This window comes from Vigna angularis, chromosome 11 (assembly GCF_016808095.1).
Source record: "Vigna angularis cultivar LongXiaoDou No.4 chromosome 11, ASM1680809v1, whole genome shotgun sequence".
Classification (NCBI taxonomy): Eukaryota; Viridiplantae; Streptophyta; class Magnoliopsida; order Fabales; family Fabaceae; genus Vigna; species Vigna angularis.
The window spans coordinates 702,817-719,838 of NC_068980.1; the positions used below are offsets into that span (position 1 = coordinate 702,817).

General features: G+C 34.6%; 1 protein-coding gene across 1 annotated transcript; it reads left to right on the forward strand.

Annotated features, from left to right (window-relative positions):
• The first annotated feature begins 4,899 nt into the window (after positions 1-4,899).
• LOC108333818 (pre-mRNA-processing-splicing factor 8A) lies at positions 4,900-16,963 on the forward strand. The gene is made up of 26 exons (XM_017569275.1): positions 4,900-5,396; positions 6,038-6,161; positions 6,281-6,373; positions 6,521-6,911; positions 7,172-7,652; positions 7,783-8,573; positions 8,691-8,776; positions 9,501-9,683; positions 9,821-10,135; positions 10,227-10,531; positions 10,603-11,057; positions 11,147-11,273; positions 11,631-11,872; positions 11,944-12,067; positions 12,163-12,352; positions 12,472-12,579; positions 12,730-12,983; positions 13,105-13,721; positions 13,797-13,903; positions 14,120-14,374; positions 14,462-14,935; positions 15,078-15,239; positions 15,382-15,579; positions 15,659-15,937; positions 16,100-16,342; positions 16,473-16,963. The coding sequence occupies exons 1-26, from the start codon at positions 5,125-5,127 to the stop codon at positions 16,665-16,667; spliced, it is 7,071 nt and encodes a 2,356-aa protein (XP_017424764.1). The 5' UTR covers positions 4,900-5,124; the 3' UTR covers positions 16,668-16,963.
• The last annotated feature ends 59 nt before the right edge of the window (positions 16,964-17,022 follow it).

Genomic DNA, 17,022 nt, shown 5'->3' on the forward strand with positions numbered 1-17,022 from the left:
AAATGAATAGTAAAAGTGAATAGTAAAAATGAATAGTAAAAAATGAATAGTAAAATTTTTTGGCTATAAATAGCCAAGGGGGGGAGGCTGAAAATTTGCACCAAAATTCTAGAGAAATTGTGAGAGAAGAGAGTTGGAGGAAATTATAGTTAAAGAGGGGAAATTCTGGAAGTTTCCGGAGAACGGTTTGAGAAGAGGAAACTAAGTCTGGAATAGAGGTAAGGGAAGCTAATTTTGAGTATTTCTTTTTGTATTATCTTGAGTCTTGAATATACTATAATTTTTCTTTTGTCTGATTTTAAATCTTGAATATGGAGTATTTTGTTTCTGTATGATTTTGAATTTTAAATAAGAGTATGTTTTGTGTTAATATCCAAGTGTGATAGTTGTAAAATATGATGTTGATTATGTTATGCCAATTGTATGTTATTAGTGGTTTATTTTTGTATTTTGGAAGGATTAGAAATTTTCTAACCGGCTCTGCCAGATTCAATTTCTTATTTCCCCAAACATTTTATTGTTTTCCTTATTTATTTTTATTGTTTTTTGGAAGGATTAGAAATTGTCTAACCGGCTCTGCCAGATTCAATTTCTTGATTCCCCAAACTTTTTATTTCCTTATGTATTTATTTTATTACATTTTTGGAAGGATTAGAAGTTGTCTAACCGGCTCTGCCAGATTCAACTTCTTGTTTCCCCAAACTATTTATTTCTTTGCTTATTTATTTTATTGCATTTTTGGAAGGATTAGAAGTTGTCTAACCGGCTCTGCCAGATTCAACTTCTTATTTCCCCAGACATGTATTGTTCTTGTTATTTAATTATATTGTATTGATGGATGGATTAGAAGTTGTCTAACCGGCTCTGCCAGATTCAACTTCTTGTTTCCCCATGAATTTTTATATTAAGATTATTTTTATGATTGTCAAATATTGTATTCTTCTATGACCATTTATAGTAATGTTTTATTATTGTTAATTGTTTATAATTATCTTGTATGAATTCTATTATGGATGTTTATTGTGATGAATTTATTGAATGAGTTTGTTGGCTGAAATTAATCTTGTTGGAAGGTTTGGAATAAGGGTTCTGTAATAGCTTGTATATGGGTATTAAATATATAAACAATGTTTGAGGTTGTTGTGAGAGGAAGTAAAATTAGGCATTTTAAGATTTAGAGCATAAGAAAACAAGGCAGATAAATTAAATAAATAAATTGTTAATTATTGAAGGCCTCCCTTTGTTGGTAGGATAGAGGAACCTTAAAAACCTGAGTTGGCACATCCCTGATCATAGAGCAGCCCTGGCCTGGTCCAGTCAGTTGTGACTAGTCATATGTGCTGGCGTCGAAGGTGAGTTTGATGCGTTCAGACATTTGGGTCCTCTCCGGTGACCAATTGGGGTAAAGAAAAATCTCTACTAGGATGAAAATAAAATAAAACAAGTTGATTGTAGATGCATAATATTATCATGGTAAAAATTTCATATATATTTTATTTATCATTACATTGAGCCCAGACTTTAATATGTAGTTCCTAAGATATGTTGATATATTTTGGTTGATCCATGATCTTTGTTTGGTGAAAATATGTTGAGTTATACTCGGTATGGTCAAAATGAGTTTATAATATGAAGTATGATATCTGACAATATGTTTAATTTATTGACACCAAAATAGGTTATTGTCAAATTATGATTAGAGAATGAACAGAGTTATGCGGAGAAGAAGTTATGAATTGTTGATTTGATGAAATGTTGGAGTGGATAAGAGGATATGAAATGTTGATTTGATGAAATGTTGGAGTAGATATAAGAAATCATTGCTTATGAAATGATGTTTCCTACGGGAAGTAGTATGTTCGGTTTATACCATGGGAGCTTGATATGAGCAAAGTAACACCTGAGGTTTATGAAAGCAGGCAACAAGTGGTCTGACCATAAGGCTTTGACATAAATATGTGGTTCATAAGTTTTATAGAAGCAGGCAGAGAGAGGTCTGACCATAAGGCTTCAGAGAGTAATACATAGTATACAGGTGAGGCTTAAGGAAGCAGGCAGAGAGCGGTCTGACCATAAGGCTTCGTGAGTAAGCATGGTAAAATTGTAAGGTTTATGAAATTGAGGAAGTTGATTTTGATAATGATGAATTAATGACATCGGGGTAATGATATTTTAGTAATTGTAGAAATACATGTTTGAACTATTCTTATTACAAGTTTAATGATTGATATGATATGGTTGACTTACCCTTATTTGTTTGTTCTATGATCATATAACTCATGTTATATGTGATTAGATAATGTTGCAGATACGGTTGAAAAAGCTTAGAGATGAGAGAGATGCGGGGAAAAACTTTCAGGGATTTTTGTAAAAAGAATAAATTTGTATTGGAAAGATTATGTTGTGTAAAACTTATAAGTTGAAATTTCAATGATGAAGACTATATTGTTTAAAGTTTGTAAGTTTGGTATTGTACTTTGGAGTAATTGAAATAAAGTTTGATTGTTTATATGAGATATCAAATTAATTTAGTTTCTACTATCAGTAATACCCTTTAAAATATTTGGGTGTTACAGTGACTATCAACCTTACTTTGGTGTATGAATTTTCTTTTTTGAAACGATAGAAATTTTATATGAATGGTGCATTATTCATTAAAAGAAATATACCAGTACTTGAAATGGTAAAGACATAACATATTTGCTGTAAAAAAAGTATTTGAGATTATCTAAATATAAAAATTTTAACAACTTTACTATTCTTCTATTTACGAGATTTAAAGATCGATCATGTCATAAGGGAAAAAAATTATAGATATTATAATTTGATTATTCTTATACTTTGAAATCGTGTTAATATTCTTTATCTTTTATAATCCATATGATATAATATATTACAAGAAAAATTGATTTTATTGGTAACAGGTAATCTCTAATAGTAGTTTCACACACAAAAATATGTCCAAAAGAAAAAGGATATTGATGAGTTTTTTGGGTTTATTTTTCTTTAATACAAATCTAAATTTTTATTTATGATTCAAATATGTTAATTGAGATTTTAACTTATAGTAATTTTGATTATGATCTACACCAAAACTTATAGAAAACACAGTTTTTTAGAAGGCATTTAAAAAATAAATAAAGTCGTCTAATAGATGCAGTGTATAGACTAAAATTAATATTGTGTAATAAACTATTATATCTCAAATCATAATTTCTTTAAATAAATATTTTTAAAATAGAATGATTAATTATCACTTATTAATATCTATCAATATATAAGAATACCTCATTATATTTAATATATTTTAAATAATTACTAAGTCCTTTTATCTTTTTATTTAAAATATTTATTTAACGTTCTTTATATATTTATCTAACTATTATGATTTTTCTCTATCTTACATCTAATGAGCGTTACTTAAAATAAGTAGATAACATTTTTGTCTCATAGATAAAAAATAAATAAAACTAAATAAAGCCTACATTAAAAAACCTCTAACTTATTTATATGTTAAGTGATAGGTTTTTTTATATGTTGTGATGAATTAATTGTCTGGTTATAAAATGGCATAATGTGTTTTGTGCAATCAATTAATTTTTCAAATAGTATCTTTAGACATAATCAACTCACTAAAAAACTGTGCACAAACTTTTCTACTGTTATCATTTTTAATCAATTCATTTTGTTTAATGTTGAGCAATGTACACAATATTGAGAAGTTGTTTTAACTTTAAACCACTCGAGTTAGTTAATTTAAAACGATATAAACAATAATAATTATTATATAAATATTCAAAGTGATGATACGAGAATATAATGACCACTCATAATATTAAATTATGATATTATCAGGCTATCATTTTAACTTATGTATTGTTAGGGGTTTAATCATCATGTAAATTGAATTATTTGACATGTCAATTTTTGTTAGTCCATCAACACCTAAAAAAGTATATATATTTTTGCGTGTAAATTAATATTTTATGTCAATATATTTAATTCTTTCATAATATATTTAATTCGTGGTCAAATATATAAAACTAAATCATTGTTTATATTTTATTCTAAACTCAAATCGCTAACCTAACTTATAAGCCAAATAACTAAAAAAAATTGACATTTTTCATTATCATATTCGTGAAAAACTCTCAAAATTTATAGAAAATATTATTTTTTCCAGGGATTTTATATTCGTGAGGAAAGGAATTGCATTCCAGAACTTTTTTATGCAGTGAGAAACTGTTCATTAATTTATTTAGTGGGAAATTACTCACAGGAAATTTGGTAACATCTCTTTAATATTTGGTAATGCATTTTACTTAATAATTTGCTATAATTGTTTTCAAAAACATTTAAGAAAAACACAAGAATATTTTTCAACAAAAAAGTATTCACAATGAACTCTCATAATAATGTTTTTGTTGGGTATTCAAATGTCAGTCTAAGTCCCACATTTGATATAAATAAAAAAGTAGAGTAGTATATAAAGATGAAAGACTATTAACTTATTGTTTTAAGATTTTGGATAAAGAGTAATGGATATTTTATATAATTGAATCAGATGTTATTGGTATTTGTCTAACCCACATAGGTCACCTCCTCTCCGATAAAAACAACAGTTTTCATATCATGTAATTAAATTTTTTTATTTTTAATTGAAATTATAAATTTTAAAATAAATTAAAGATTATGCAATATATAATATTTTTAATCCATTAACAACTTCAATTTTTGAAAGCTATATACAAAAAATAGAAGACGTTATAAAATACTAAAATGAAAGTTGGGGCCATCACAATTGGGCTGAAACATGAGCCCAAGTAAAGCTAACCCAACCGTGAAGGCGGTATGAGAAAAGAGACGGCACGTGGTAGCGTCGTTACTAATAGCAATTTTCGAACACCCACTGTCGTTCCGTTTCCACCTCTCAGTCACTCAACTCTGTTTGTTTTATCTCTCACTCATAAACCCTAGAACTTACAAATCCTTCTGCAGAGAGCCCTACAAAGCTCTTAGTTTAATCCACGTACGACATGCTCTGAAACTAGTTGCAATCATTTACACTACGCTGCTTCATCCAATTTTCGAAGCTTCAAGCTCCGACAGAGTAATCATTTCAAGATGTGGAACAACGGGCAGATTGTGCCGCCAGGAACTTCCGTTCCCCCTATTCCTCCACCTCCTACCGCGCAACCCTCGTACACGGTGCTTCCACCGCCGCCTCCACCTCCCGCGCCTATGGAGACCGAGGCCGATGCGGAGGCGCGGCTCGAGGAGAAGGCTAGAAAATGGCAACAGCTCAATTCGAAGCGGTACAGTGACAAGAGGAAATTCGGATTTGTCGAGACGCAGAAAGAAGACATGCCTCCTGAACATGTCAGGAAAATCATCAGGCAAGTGTTAATTGTTTTACACGCCTCGCTGTGGATTTCTTTTTCGAAGATTGCTGCTACAAGTGTTCTGTTATTCGTAACATGAGGTTTTGGAGTTGCTCCTTAAGGAAGTGAAATAAAGTTGTCTAATGAAACTACTTATGCAGTCTTAGAATTTATAAATGAGATTGAAGTTGCTTTGTTTTGCTGGGGAGAAAGGATGCCGGGTTATAACTAATGTTAGCGCTAGCTGATAGCTGATTAGAATCCATATTTTTCCGTGTTATGAACTTTGAAATGGATAATTTTCTCTCTGCAACGTGATGCGCTTAATTGACTTTTCCGTTTTGATTCAGAAGAAATGGTGTTAAGTTACTTGGACGTTATTTTTGTGTTTAAGCTTTGTGATGATCAAGGTTAGCTTGAAGATTGATGTAGAAGGATGTTCTGATAAAAAACCATCACTGTTTTATACCAGTTGGTTGATTCCAGAACATATCATTGGATGCTTATATGTTGGCATAATTGGAATGTGTTTGAGTTTCTGACTTTGTATTGCGTAAATAACCAACTATGTTTCCCTGTGATGTTTTTTCTAATTTAATTATGGTGTTATTACCATAGTTTCCAGTAGTTATTATCTTTTCTGCTCTTTATTTCAGGGATCATGGCGACATGTCCTCAAAGAAATATCGTCATGACAAACGTGTCTATCTTGGAGCCCTTAAATTCATACCCCACGCTGTTTACAAGCTCCTGGAAAACATGCCTATGCCATGGGAGCAGGTTCTGTATATGTTCCAGTTCCTCGCGTTTGATCAATCTGGCTGTCTAGTTTTCCTCCCTTTCATTTGATTCATTGTACATAGTGATAACTTCTATAAATCTACTTTTGATAAATGTAGGTTCGAGATGTGAAGGTCTTGTACCATATTTCTGGGGCTATAACATTTGTTAATGAAATACCATGGGTTGTTGAGCCTATTTATCTTGCTCAGGTTTGTTATTCTAATATCTTTGTACTGTACACATTAGCAGCTTATCATTGATTTTGCAGTAAAAAGTAAAATCAGTTATCTTGTGTATAATCTTGGTATAGTATTTGTTTTATCTCTATAATTATGCACTAAAAAACTGTTGTGCAGTGGGGTACCATGTGGATCATGATGAGAAGAGAGAAAAGGGATCGTCGCCATTTTAAGAGGATGCGGTTTCCCCCATTTGATGATGAGGAGCCTCCTCTAGACTATGCCGATAATCTTTTAGATGTTGATCCTCTAGAGCCTATTCAACTGGAGCTAGATGAAGAGGAAGATTCTGCTGTGTATACTTGGTTTTATGACCATAAGCCCCTTGTGAAAACAAAACTTATAAATGGTCCTAGTTACCGGAAATGGCATCTCTCCCTCCCTATAATGGCAACTCTGCATCGACTAGCTGGCCAACTTCTGTCCGATTTAATTGACCGCAATTATTTCTACTTGTTTGACATGGAGTCATTTTTTACAGCAAAGGCTTTGAACATGTGCATACCTGGTACTTAGATTTCTTTCATGCCTATATTCTTTGCTATTTGTATTGAAAAGTAATTAAACTTGTTATGAACTGGGTCAGATATTGATCGTGATATCCTTCGAACATGATATTACTAAATAAAAGACTAGGTATCAAGGCAGATTATAGTAAGCTGTATAAGAAATATTAATTTATTTTGCAAATAATTTTAAGCATATTAGAATTATGTGGAGAGTAAAAATTGTGGATTGATTATTTTTCTTTTTATGTGTGCCATCCAGGTGGACCTAAATTTGAACCTCTCTACCGTGATATGGAGAAGGGAGATGAGGACTGGAATGAGTTTAATGACATCAATAAGCTCATTATAAGGTCACCTCTTCGGACAGAGTATAGAATTGCTTTTCCTCACCTTTATAACAATAGGCCTCGCAAAGTAAAGCTTTGTATCTACCATACTCCCATGATCATGTACATAAAAGCTGAAGATCCTGATCTACCTGCATTTTACTATGACCCCTTGATACACCCAATAACCAGTGCGAACAAGCGTGAGAAGAGAGTTTATGAAGAGGATGATGATGATGATTGGATATTACCAGATGGTGTGGAGCCTTTGCTTAAAGATACACAACTTTATACAGACACTACAGCTGCTGGAGTCTCCTTGCTGTTTGCTCCTCGTCCTTTTAATATGAGATCTGGTCGGATGAGGCGGTCAGAGGATATTCCTCTCGTGTCAGAGTGGTACAAGGAGCATTGGTAAGTTGTAGCTTTATCTCTCTCGTATGCTTTCTTGTGTCTTTCAATTATGCACTTGGCATTTTGACATTACATTTTTTAATAATATTCTGATACAAAAGTGAACTGTTTCGTTTTTATTGTCCAACAGTCCTCCGTCATATCCAGTCAAAGTTCGGGTTAGTTATCAAAAGTTGTTGAAATGTTTTGTGTTGAATGAGCTGCATCATAGACCTCCTAAGGCTCAAAAAAAGAAGCACTTATTTCGTTCCCTCCAAGCAACCAAGTTTTTCCAAACCACAGAACTTGATTGGGTAGAGGCAGGTCTTCAAGTTTGTAGGCAGGGGTATAACATGCTAAATCTGTTAATACACAGGAAAAATTTGAACTACCTTCACCTTGATTATAATTTTAATCTAAAGCCTGTGAAAACCTTGACTACGAAAGAGCGGAAGAAATCACGATTTGGCAATGCTTTCCATCTATGTCGTGAGATCCTCCGTCTGACTAAACTCGTGGTTGATGCCAATGTTCAGTTCCGATTGGGGAATGTGGATGCTTTCCAGCTGGCAGATGGTCTGCAGTATACTTTTTCGCATGTTGGACAATTGACTGGTATGTATCGGTATAAGTACAGGCTTATGAGGCAAATAAGAATGTGCAAGGATTTGAAGCACTTGATTTACTATCGTTTTAATACGGGGCCTGTTGGAAAGGGACCTGGATGTGGGTTTTGGGCGCCAATGTGGAGGGTTTGGCTATTTTTTCTTCGTGGTATTGTGCCTCTTCTTGAACGATGGCTGGGCAATTTACTTGCACGCCAGTTTGAGGGGCGTCACTCAAAAGGCGTGGCAAAGACTGTCACTAAACAGCGTGTTGAGAGCCACTTTGACTTGGAGCTTCGGGCAGCAGTTATGCATGATGTGCTTGATGCCATGCCAGGTAATAAATTTTTGTTTAACATATATTCTTTTGATTCAGGTTATTTTCGTGTAGTGGTCTTTATTACTTTTTCTATGGGATTTACTAAACTTATGGTGTTTTCCTTGTTGATGGTAGAGGGTATAAAGCAAAACAAGGCAAGAACCATCTTGCAGCATTTGAGTGAGGCTTGGCGATGCTGGAAGGCAAATATTCCCTGGAAGGTAAACAATTATTTGATTGTAACTCTTTTTACATGTGGCAATTTTAGCATTAATTTGGATTAGTATTGAACTAGTTTGTTTAAACTCCAAATAAGTATTTCTGAAATAAGCAATTATTTTTAAAATCACTATATTAAGAATTAGATAGAATTTGTTAATAAGAAAAAGCAGAAAACTTCTTATTTTTAAAAGAAGTAGAATAGTCAATCACATAAAAAAGTAGAAATATTTTTGTTTTATTAGAAAAACGCACTCGTTTAAAAATGAGCACAAACCAAACTTGCCCAATATCTTAGAATATAGAAAATTAGTGTTTATTTTTTAAAAATAAATTAATACAATCATTTACTAAATTTTATTAATGGGATTAATATCTGTGTTGGTGTCGTTGATACTGCTGGTGAAATAGTAAACTTAAAACATCGTTGGATTACTAATGCACTAAATTAGGTTGCTGGTTAATAGAAAAACTCAGTTCGTGTTAGGTTTGAAGAGCACTTGAAAGATGTCTAAATTGCGTGTCTATAAGCTATTGAAAGTCCTGAGCTTAGTGAGGCACAATAAGCAGCGAAAAACATCATTCTGAAAGTTATCAGGAATATGTTTTCATATTTTGTAGTCTAGAGAAGCCATTCCTTCCTTTTGCTCAAATATTTATTTCTCCTCACCCGAATTGGGTTTTTTTCTTTATAGTCTCGCTATTGATATATTTCATAATATGTAGGTTCCTGGTCTGCCTGTTCCAATTGAGAACATGATTCTTCGATATGTGAAATCAAAAGCAGACTGGTGGACAAATGTTGCACATTATAATCGAGAGCGAATAAGAAGAGGTGCAACTGTGGATAAGACTGTCTGTCGAAAGAATCTTGGAAGATTGACACGCCTCTGGCTGAAGGCGGAGCAGGTGTGTTTACTATTCTCTCTGACTGATATGATTTTTTTCTGGCTAACTATTTCAAAGAATTGTTGTTTGAATCAGTTCTATACTTTTTTTAATAAATATCTGTGGAGTCACTTCCTTGTCATTGATACTTTATGCAGGAACGTCAGCACAATTATTTGAAAGATGGTCCGTATGTTACTCCCGAAGAAGCAGTTGCAATCTATACAACAACTGTACATTGGCTGGAATCTAGGAAGTTCTCCCCTATTCCATTTCCACCTTTATCATACAAGCATGACACCAAGCTGCTTATCCTTGCACTCGAGAGGTTGAAAGAATCCTATAGTGTTGCAGTGAGGTTAAATCAACTGCAAAGAGAAGAGCTGGGGCTGATTGAACAGGCTTATGACAATCCCCACGAGGCATTATCAAGAATAAAACGGCACCTGCTCACACAGCGTGCCTTCAAAGAAGTATGTGCAAATATAATTAAAATTTGTTAGTTTTAGTATGTGCATTTCTATTACAGGATAGCACTGATATTGTTTTGTTTTGTTTTGGCAGGTTGGGATAGAGTTTATGGATTTATATAGCTACTTGATTCCAGTTTATGAGATAGAGCCTCTTGAGAAAATTACAGATGCATATCTCGATCAATACCTGTGGTATGAAGGTGACAAACGTCATCTCTTTCCGAACTGGATCAAGCCAGCAGATTCAGAGCCACCTCCCCTTTTGGTTTACAAATGGTGTCAAGGTATAAACAATTTGCAAGGTATATGGGACACAAGTGATGGTCAGTGTGTTGTGATGCTGCAAACTAAGTTTGAGAAATTCTTTGAGAAGATTGATTTAACGATGCTGAACAGGTATGTGATTTGTTGATCACTCTGTGGTTTTACTAGGCTATTTTCACTTCTAATTTTTTTTTATGTTGCAGGCTTTTGCGGCTGGTTTTGGACCATAATATTGCTGATTATGTCACTGCAAAGAACAATGTTGTGTTGTCATACAAGGATATGAGCCATACAAATTCATATGGTCTTATCCGTGGCCTTCAGTTTGCTTCATTTGTAGTTCAGTATTATGGATTGGTATTAGATCTTTTGCTTCTTGGGTTGACTCGAGCCAGCGAGATTGCTGGCCCACCACAGATGCCAAACGAATTCATTACTTACTGGGACACAAAAGTTGAGACTAGGCATCCAATCAGGCTTTATTCTAGGTATATAGATCGGGTTCATATATTATTTCGCTTCACCCATGAGGAGGCTCGAGACCTCATTCAGCGCTATCTGACTGAGCACCCTGATCCTAACAATGAGAACATGGTGGGCTACAATAATAAGAAGTGCTGGCCAAGAGATGCTAGAATGAGGCTCATGAAGCATGATGGTATAGGATTCTCCATTTTTCTTTGTGGTTTTTATTTATGTTTACATTTGATTCTTAATATGTTTGCAATTTGAATTGGTATAATTCAGTCAATCTTGGGAGGAGTGTCTTTTGGGATATGAAGAATCGTCTTCCTAGAAGTATCACAACATTGGAATGGGAGAACAGCTTTGTTTCTGTTTACAGCAAGGATAATCCAAACTTGCTTTTCAGCATGTGAGTGTTGATTTTTTTCAGCTATTCTAAATTTTTTCCTTTTCGTTGTTAAATGGAAATGGTTGCACATGTTAATTACTTTTTGCACTGCATTCAAGCCTTTGAAAATATCTAACTGGCATAGGATGTCTGATTTATGATGATTGTGATTGAAATTATGATTTTAAATGGTCTAGTTCTTTTAGTTGCTTTAATTATATGTCATTCTACTCCCCATATGTAATTTTGTATTTCTATTTGTAATTTGGTTGATGCCAATTTGTCATATCTTCATATTTTTTTGGGTTTTTAATTTTTTTTAGCCTATGCTTGTGATGAGTGAATCTATCTTTGCTTACATCTGTCAATCACCTTTAGGTGTGGGTTTGAAGTAAGGATACTTCCTAAAATTAGAATGACTCAAGAAGCATTCAGTAACACAAGAGATGGTGTCTGGAATCTCCAGAATGAACAGACGAAAGAAAGGACAGCTGTTGCTTTCTTACGGGTTGATGATGAACACATGAAAGTATTTGAGAATCGTGTGAGACAGATTCTTATGTCTTCTGGTTCCACTACATTCACAAAAATTGTAAATAAGTGGAATACAGCTTTAATTGGTAAGTGAAGCTGAATTATGGAGACTCTATGAAGAGGTTATCATCATTTTTCTCATAGTATTTGTTTTCAGGACTCATGACCTATTTTCGGGAGGCAACTGTACATACCCAAGAGCTGTTAGATTTGCTAGTTAAATGTGAAAATAAAATTCAGACTCGCATTAAGATTGGGCTGAACTCAAAGATGCCTAGCAGGTTTTTAATCCTTTTTTCTATTGTAGGTATATTAGTTGTTTCTTACTATTGTATTCATAACTATTGGGTTTAAAACTATGCTCTACTGTCATCAGGTTCCCACCTGTCATTTTCTACACTCCTAAAGAAATAGGAGGGCTTGGAATGTTGTCCATGGGTCATATTTTGATTCCACAAAGCGATCTTCGATACAGTCAGCAGACAGATGTGGGAGTAACCCACTTTAGGAGTGGAATGAGTCACGAGGAGGACCAACTGATTCCCAACCTTTATCGTTATATACAGGTGAACCTTAATTTACTTCCTCCTAAATGGATTAATATGTATGCATTTGCCTTGTCATGTGATTTGTGAAGAGTCATATTTAAATGAACTTTATCTTTATGTTCTCTTGGATTATGCAGCCTTGGGAGAGCGAGTTCATTGATTCACAGCGTGTCTGGGCTGAATATGCATTGAAAAGACAGGAAGCACAGGCACAAAACAGACGTTTGACCCTCGAAGATCTGGAAGTGAGTTTCTGATGCCTTTTTATTGATCTCAATATTTGTGTTTTGGTATACTGGTCTTGACTCTGGATAATATAGTGGCAATGTGCATCTGCTTTTCTTTGGAACACATCTACTTATTTACCTAATAAGTTATGTTGATCTGTTTTGCAGGATTCATGGGATAGAGGTATACCACGTATTAACACACTGTTTCAGAAGGATAGACACACTTTGGCTTATGATAAGGGATGGAGGGTGCGCACTGATTTCAAGCAGTACCAAGTTCTGAAACAAAACCCCTTCTGGTGGACACATCAAAGGCATGATGGGAAGTTGTGGAACTTGAACAATTACCGAACTGATGTTATTCAAGCCCTTGGAGGAGTTGAAGGAATTCTTGAACATACTTTATTCAAAGGAACATAGTAAGTCTTATACGCCCCTGAGCTTGTTTTTGCTGTTTGACTCAGTTTTAACTCTTTCTACCACGTGCCTACTATGGAAAGAGCTGTAATTAATTGATCTACTGTTACTTTTCACTGTCAGTTTTCCAACTTGGGAAGGTCTTTTCTGGGAAAAGGCATCTGGCTTTGAGGAATCTATGAAGTATAAGAAGCTCACAAATGCTCAGAGATCTGGTCTGAACCAAATACCCAACCGAAGATTTACACTATGGTGGTCGCCAACCATTAACCGAGCCAATGTTTATGTGGGTTTCCAAGTGCAGCTAGATCTGACTGGTATTTTCATGCATGGAAAGATACCAACTTTGAAGATTTCCCTTATTCAGATATTCCGAGCTCACTTGTGGCAGAAGATCCATGAGAGTGTTGTTATGGATCTCTGTCAGGTTTTGGATCAAGAGTTGGATGCTTTGGAGATTGAAACTGTTCAGAAGGAAACGATCCATCCAAGGAAAAGTTACAAAATGAACAGTTCTTGTGCTGATATTCTTCTCTTTGCTGCTCATAGATGGCCAATGTCAAAGCCTAGTCTTGTAGCTGAATCTAAGGATGTTTTTGATCAGAAGGCAAGCAATAAGTACTGGATTGATGTTCAATTACGATGGGGTGATTATGACTCTCATGATATTGAACGTTACACTAGGGCTAAGTTCATGGACTATACAACAGATAACATGTCCATATACCCATCACCAACTGGTATATCTCTATCATTTACTATTCTCCATTATATGTATTTTTGTGTGTAGAGCTGACTACATTTTTTCCATTCAGGTGTAATGATTGGCATTGATTTGGCATATAATTTGCATTCTGCATTTGGCAACTGGTTCCCTGGGTCAAAGCCACTACTTCAACAGGCCATGAACAAGATCATGAAGGTAAATAAACCGCCATACATCACATATCTGTTGCAAAATTATAAATTATAAATCACTTACATATATTAACTTCTATATTTTGGGGATAATAGTTTTGATGACCTGTTTTAATCTATATTGATTCCATCGCCACCAAGCTATGGTGTCCATAGTGTTGAACGTAAGTGTATTATGTTATCTAACAGTCGTTAAACTAATAATGTTGTGCATATGCAGTCCAATCCTGCACTGTATGTGTTGAGGGAACGAATAAGGAAAGGTTTGCAATTGTACTCTTCTGAGCCCACAGAACCATATTTATCTTCCCAAAACTATGGAGAGATATTCAGCAACCAAATCATATGGTTTGTTGATGACACAAATGTGTATCGTGTTACTATCCATAAGACTTTTGAAGGAAATCTTACAACCAAGCCCATCAATGGTGCTATTTTTATTTTCAATCCGAGGACTGGACAGTTGTTTCTTAAGGTTTGTTTACATTCTCTAGTCTTTACTGAGGTGTTTCCAACATTTGTTGTCTGGTTATTCATCTTTTATATCCTACCTGGTTTGCAGGTTATTCATACCAGTGTGTGGGCTGGTCAGAAGCGTCTTGGGCAGCTGGCAAAGTGGAAAACAGCAGAGGAAGTTGCTGCTCTAGTAAGATCTTTGCCTGTAGAAGAACAGCCAAAGCAAATCATTGTTACTCGAAAAGGAATGTTGGATCCATTGGAGGTTCATCTGTTGGATTTCCCCAACATTGTTATTAAAGGAAGTGAACTGCAACTTCCTTTCCAAGCATGTTTGAAAATTGAAAAATTTGGGGATTTAATTTTGAAGGCCACAGAACCACAAATGGTGTTGTTCAACATCTATGATGACTGGCTGAAGAGTATATCTTCATACACTGCATTCTCTAGGCTTATTCTGATTCTGCGTGCACTTCATGTGAATAATGAAAAGGCAAAAATGTTACTGAAGCCTGATAAAACCATCATCACCGAACCTCATCACATATGGCCTTCTCTAAGTGATGATCAGTGGATGAAGGTAGTTTTGGATTTTAGGCTATTAGCTGCTAAATAACCTTTTTTATTTTGAATGTTATTTGTGGAAAAGTTGTGTAGTTCCTGATTTTGCAGCTTTATAAGTTCTCTGGGTATTTATCACTTAAAACTTGATGCATTGACAGGTGGAGGTTGCGTTAAGAGATCTTATACTATCAGATTATGCCAAGAAAAATAACGTGAATACTTCAGCCTTGACTCAATCTGAAATCCGTGATATTATACTTGGAGCTGAGATTACTCCACCTTCTCAACAGCGGCAACAAATTGCAGAGATTGAGAAACAGGTTATATATTTTGTTTCTTCTTGGTTATAAAATTGAAGACTTTTTTTCACACTTTTTCATTTTTTCCCTTTTGTAAACCTGATTTTCTCCTCATCTGCAACACGAACCACTTAATCTTAGTTCTGTATTCATTATTTTACAGGCACATGAAGCAAATCAGGTGACAGCTGTAACGACAAAGACTACAAATGTTCACGGTGAAGAACTCATAGTAACTACCACTAGTCCTTATGAGCAAGCTGCTTTTGGTTCTAAGACTGACTGGCGTGTCAGGGCAATATCTGCCACAAATTTATATCTTCGTGTGAACCATATATATGTGAACTCTGAGGATATAAAGGTTTGTGCTAATTTTTCATCTTCGATGTCAATTATTATACAGTTCTTCCCCGAGCTAAATATTAGATTTTGTGTTGCAGGAAACTGGTTACACCTATATTATGCCAAAGAATATTTTGAAAAAGTTTATATGCATAGCAGATCTTCGAACGCAAATTTCTGGTTACATGTATGGCATAAGTCCTCCGGACAACCCTCAGGTTAAAGAAATTCGCTGTATTGTGATGCCACCACAATGGGGGACTCATCAACAAGTTCATCTGCCATCGGCTCTTCCAGAACATGATTTCTTGAATGATTTAGAGCCTTTGGGATGGATGCATACTCAACCAAATGAACTTCCTCAGTTGTCGCCTCAGGTTTTGCTTTTATTCGATTATAAGACTGGTTTTTAGTAATCCTTATGGAATATAGTAACGAGTTTAGAAGGATGATGATATAGTGTTGAAACAGTCGGCTTTTGCTTATCAGGGAATGTTACACGGTAACATTATCTCACTTGAAAATTGATCTTACTGCAGGATCTCACTTCACATGCCAAGATCCTAGAGAACAATAAGCAATGGGATGGGGAGAAATGTATTATCTTGACTTGCAGCTTTACTCCTGGTTCTTGTTCTTTAACTGCATATAAGCTCACTCAATCTGGTTATGAATGGGGGCGTGTTAATAAGGATACGGGAAGCAATCCACATGGTTACCTTCCCACTCATTATGAAAAAGTTCAAATGCTTCTTAGTGATCGTTTCCTTGGTTTCTACATGGTAAACCTTCATACCTGCTCAAAGTTGATTCATTATTTTTTAGAAGTGATTATAATTTTTAATTAAAATTATGAATATTAGTATCATCTTGATTTACTGATCATTACATTTTTGAAAAAAAAAATTGTAGGTTCCTGATAATGGTCCATGGAATTATAACTTCATGGGAGTGAGACACGCGTCCGGGATGAAATACGGAGTGAAGCTTGGGACTCCAAGGGAATATTACCACGAGGACCATAGACCAACTCATTTCTTAGAGTTCAGCAATATGGAGGAAGGGGAGACAATTGCCGAGGGAGATCGAGAGGATACATTCTCTTAAGAGATAAAAAAATATTTTTGTTAGAGATATATACAGTGAGACACGTCAGAATATGTTGTATTATTATTTGATGTTTGTGCATCCTACTGATTCTAGGGGTTTTGTATTAACGGTATCCATAGCTTTGTAAATAGTTAACAATTTATCTCTGCTTTGGCATTTGTTTGGCGCTTTGTATTCTTCCATGCAAATGATTTAAAACATTCGTGTTTGCTGGGGATGAATATTCCGAGGATGAAAATTCTCTCTAAGTAGTTTATTATCTTAATATTTATTGAGGATCTACTTTTCTAGCATTGTTATGAGCTAGTTTTTAGTGTTTAGATGGAACCAATAATTTTAGGACTAAAATCAA

Excerpts from the sequence above, each read along its gene's own strand:
- LOC108333818 (XM_017569275.1), top strand. The coding sequence starts at position 5,125 with ATGTGGAACAACGGGCAGATTGTGCCGCCAGGAACTTCCGTTCCCCCT. Across the intron at positions 8,574-8,690 it reads TGTGCTTGATGCCATGCCAG|AGGGTATAAAGCAAAACAAG; the intron begins GTAATAAATTTT and ends TGTTGATGGTAG. Across the intron at positions 15,580-15,658 it reads TGAACTCTGAGGATATAAAG|GAAACTGGTTACACCTATAT; the intron begins GTTTGTGCTAAT and ends TTTGTGTTGCAG.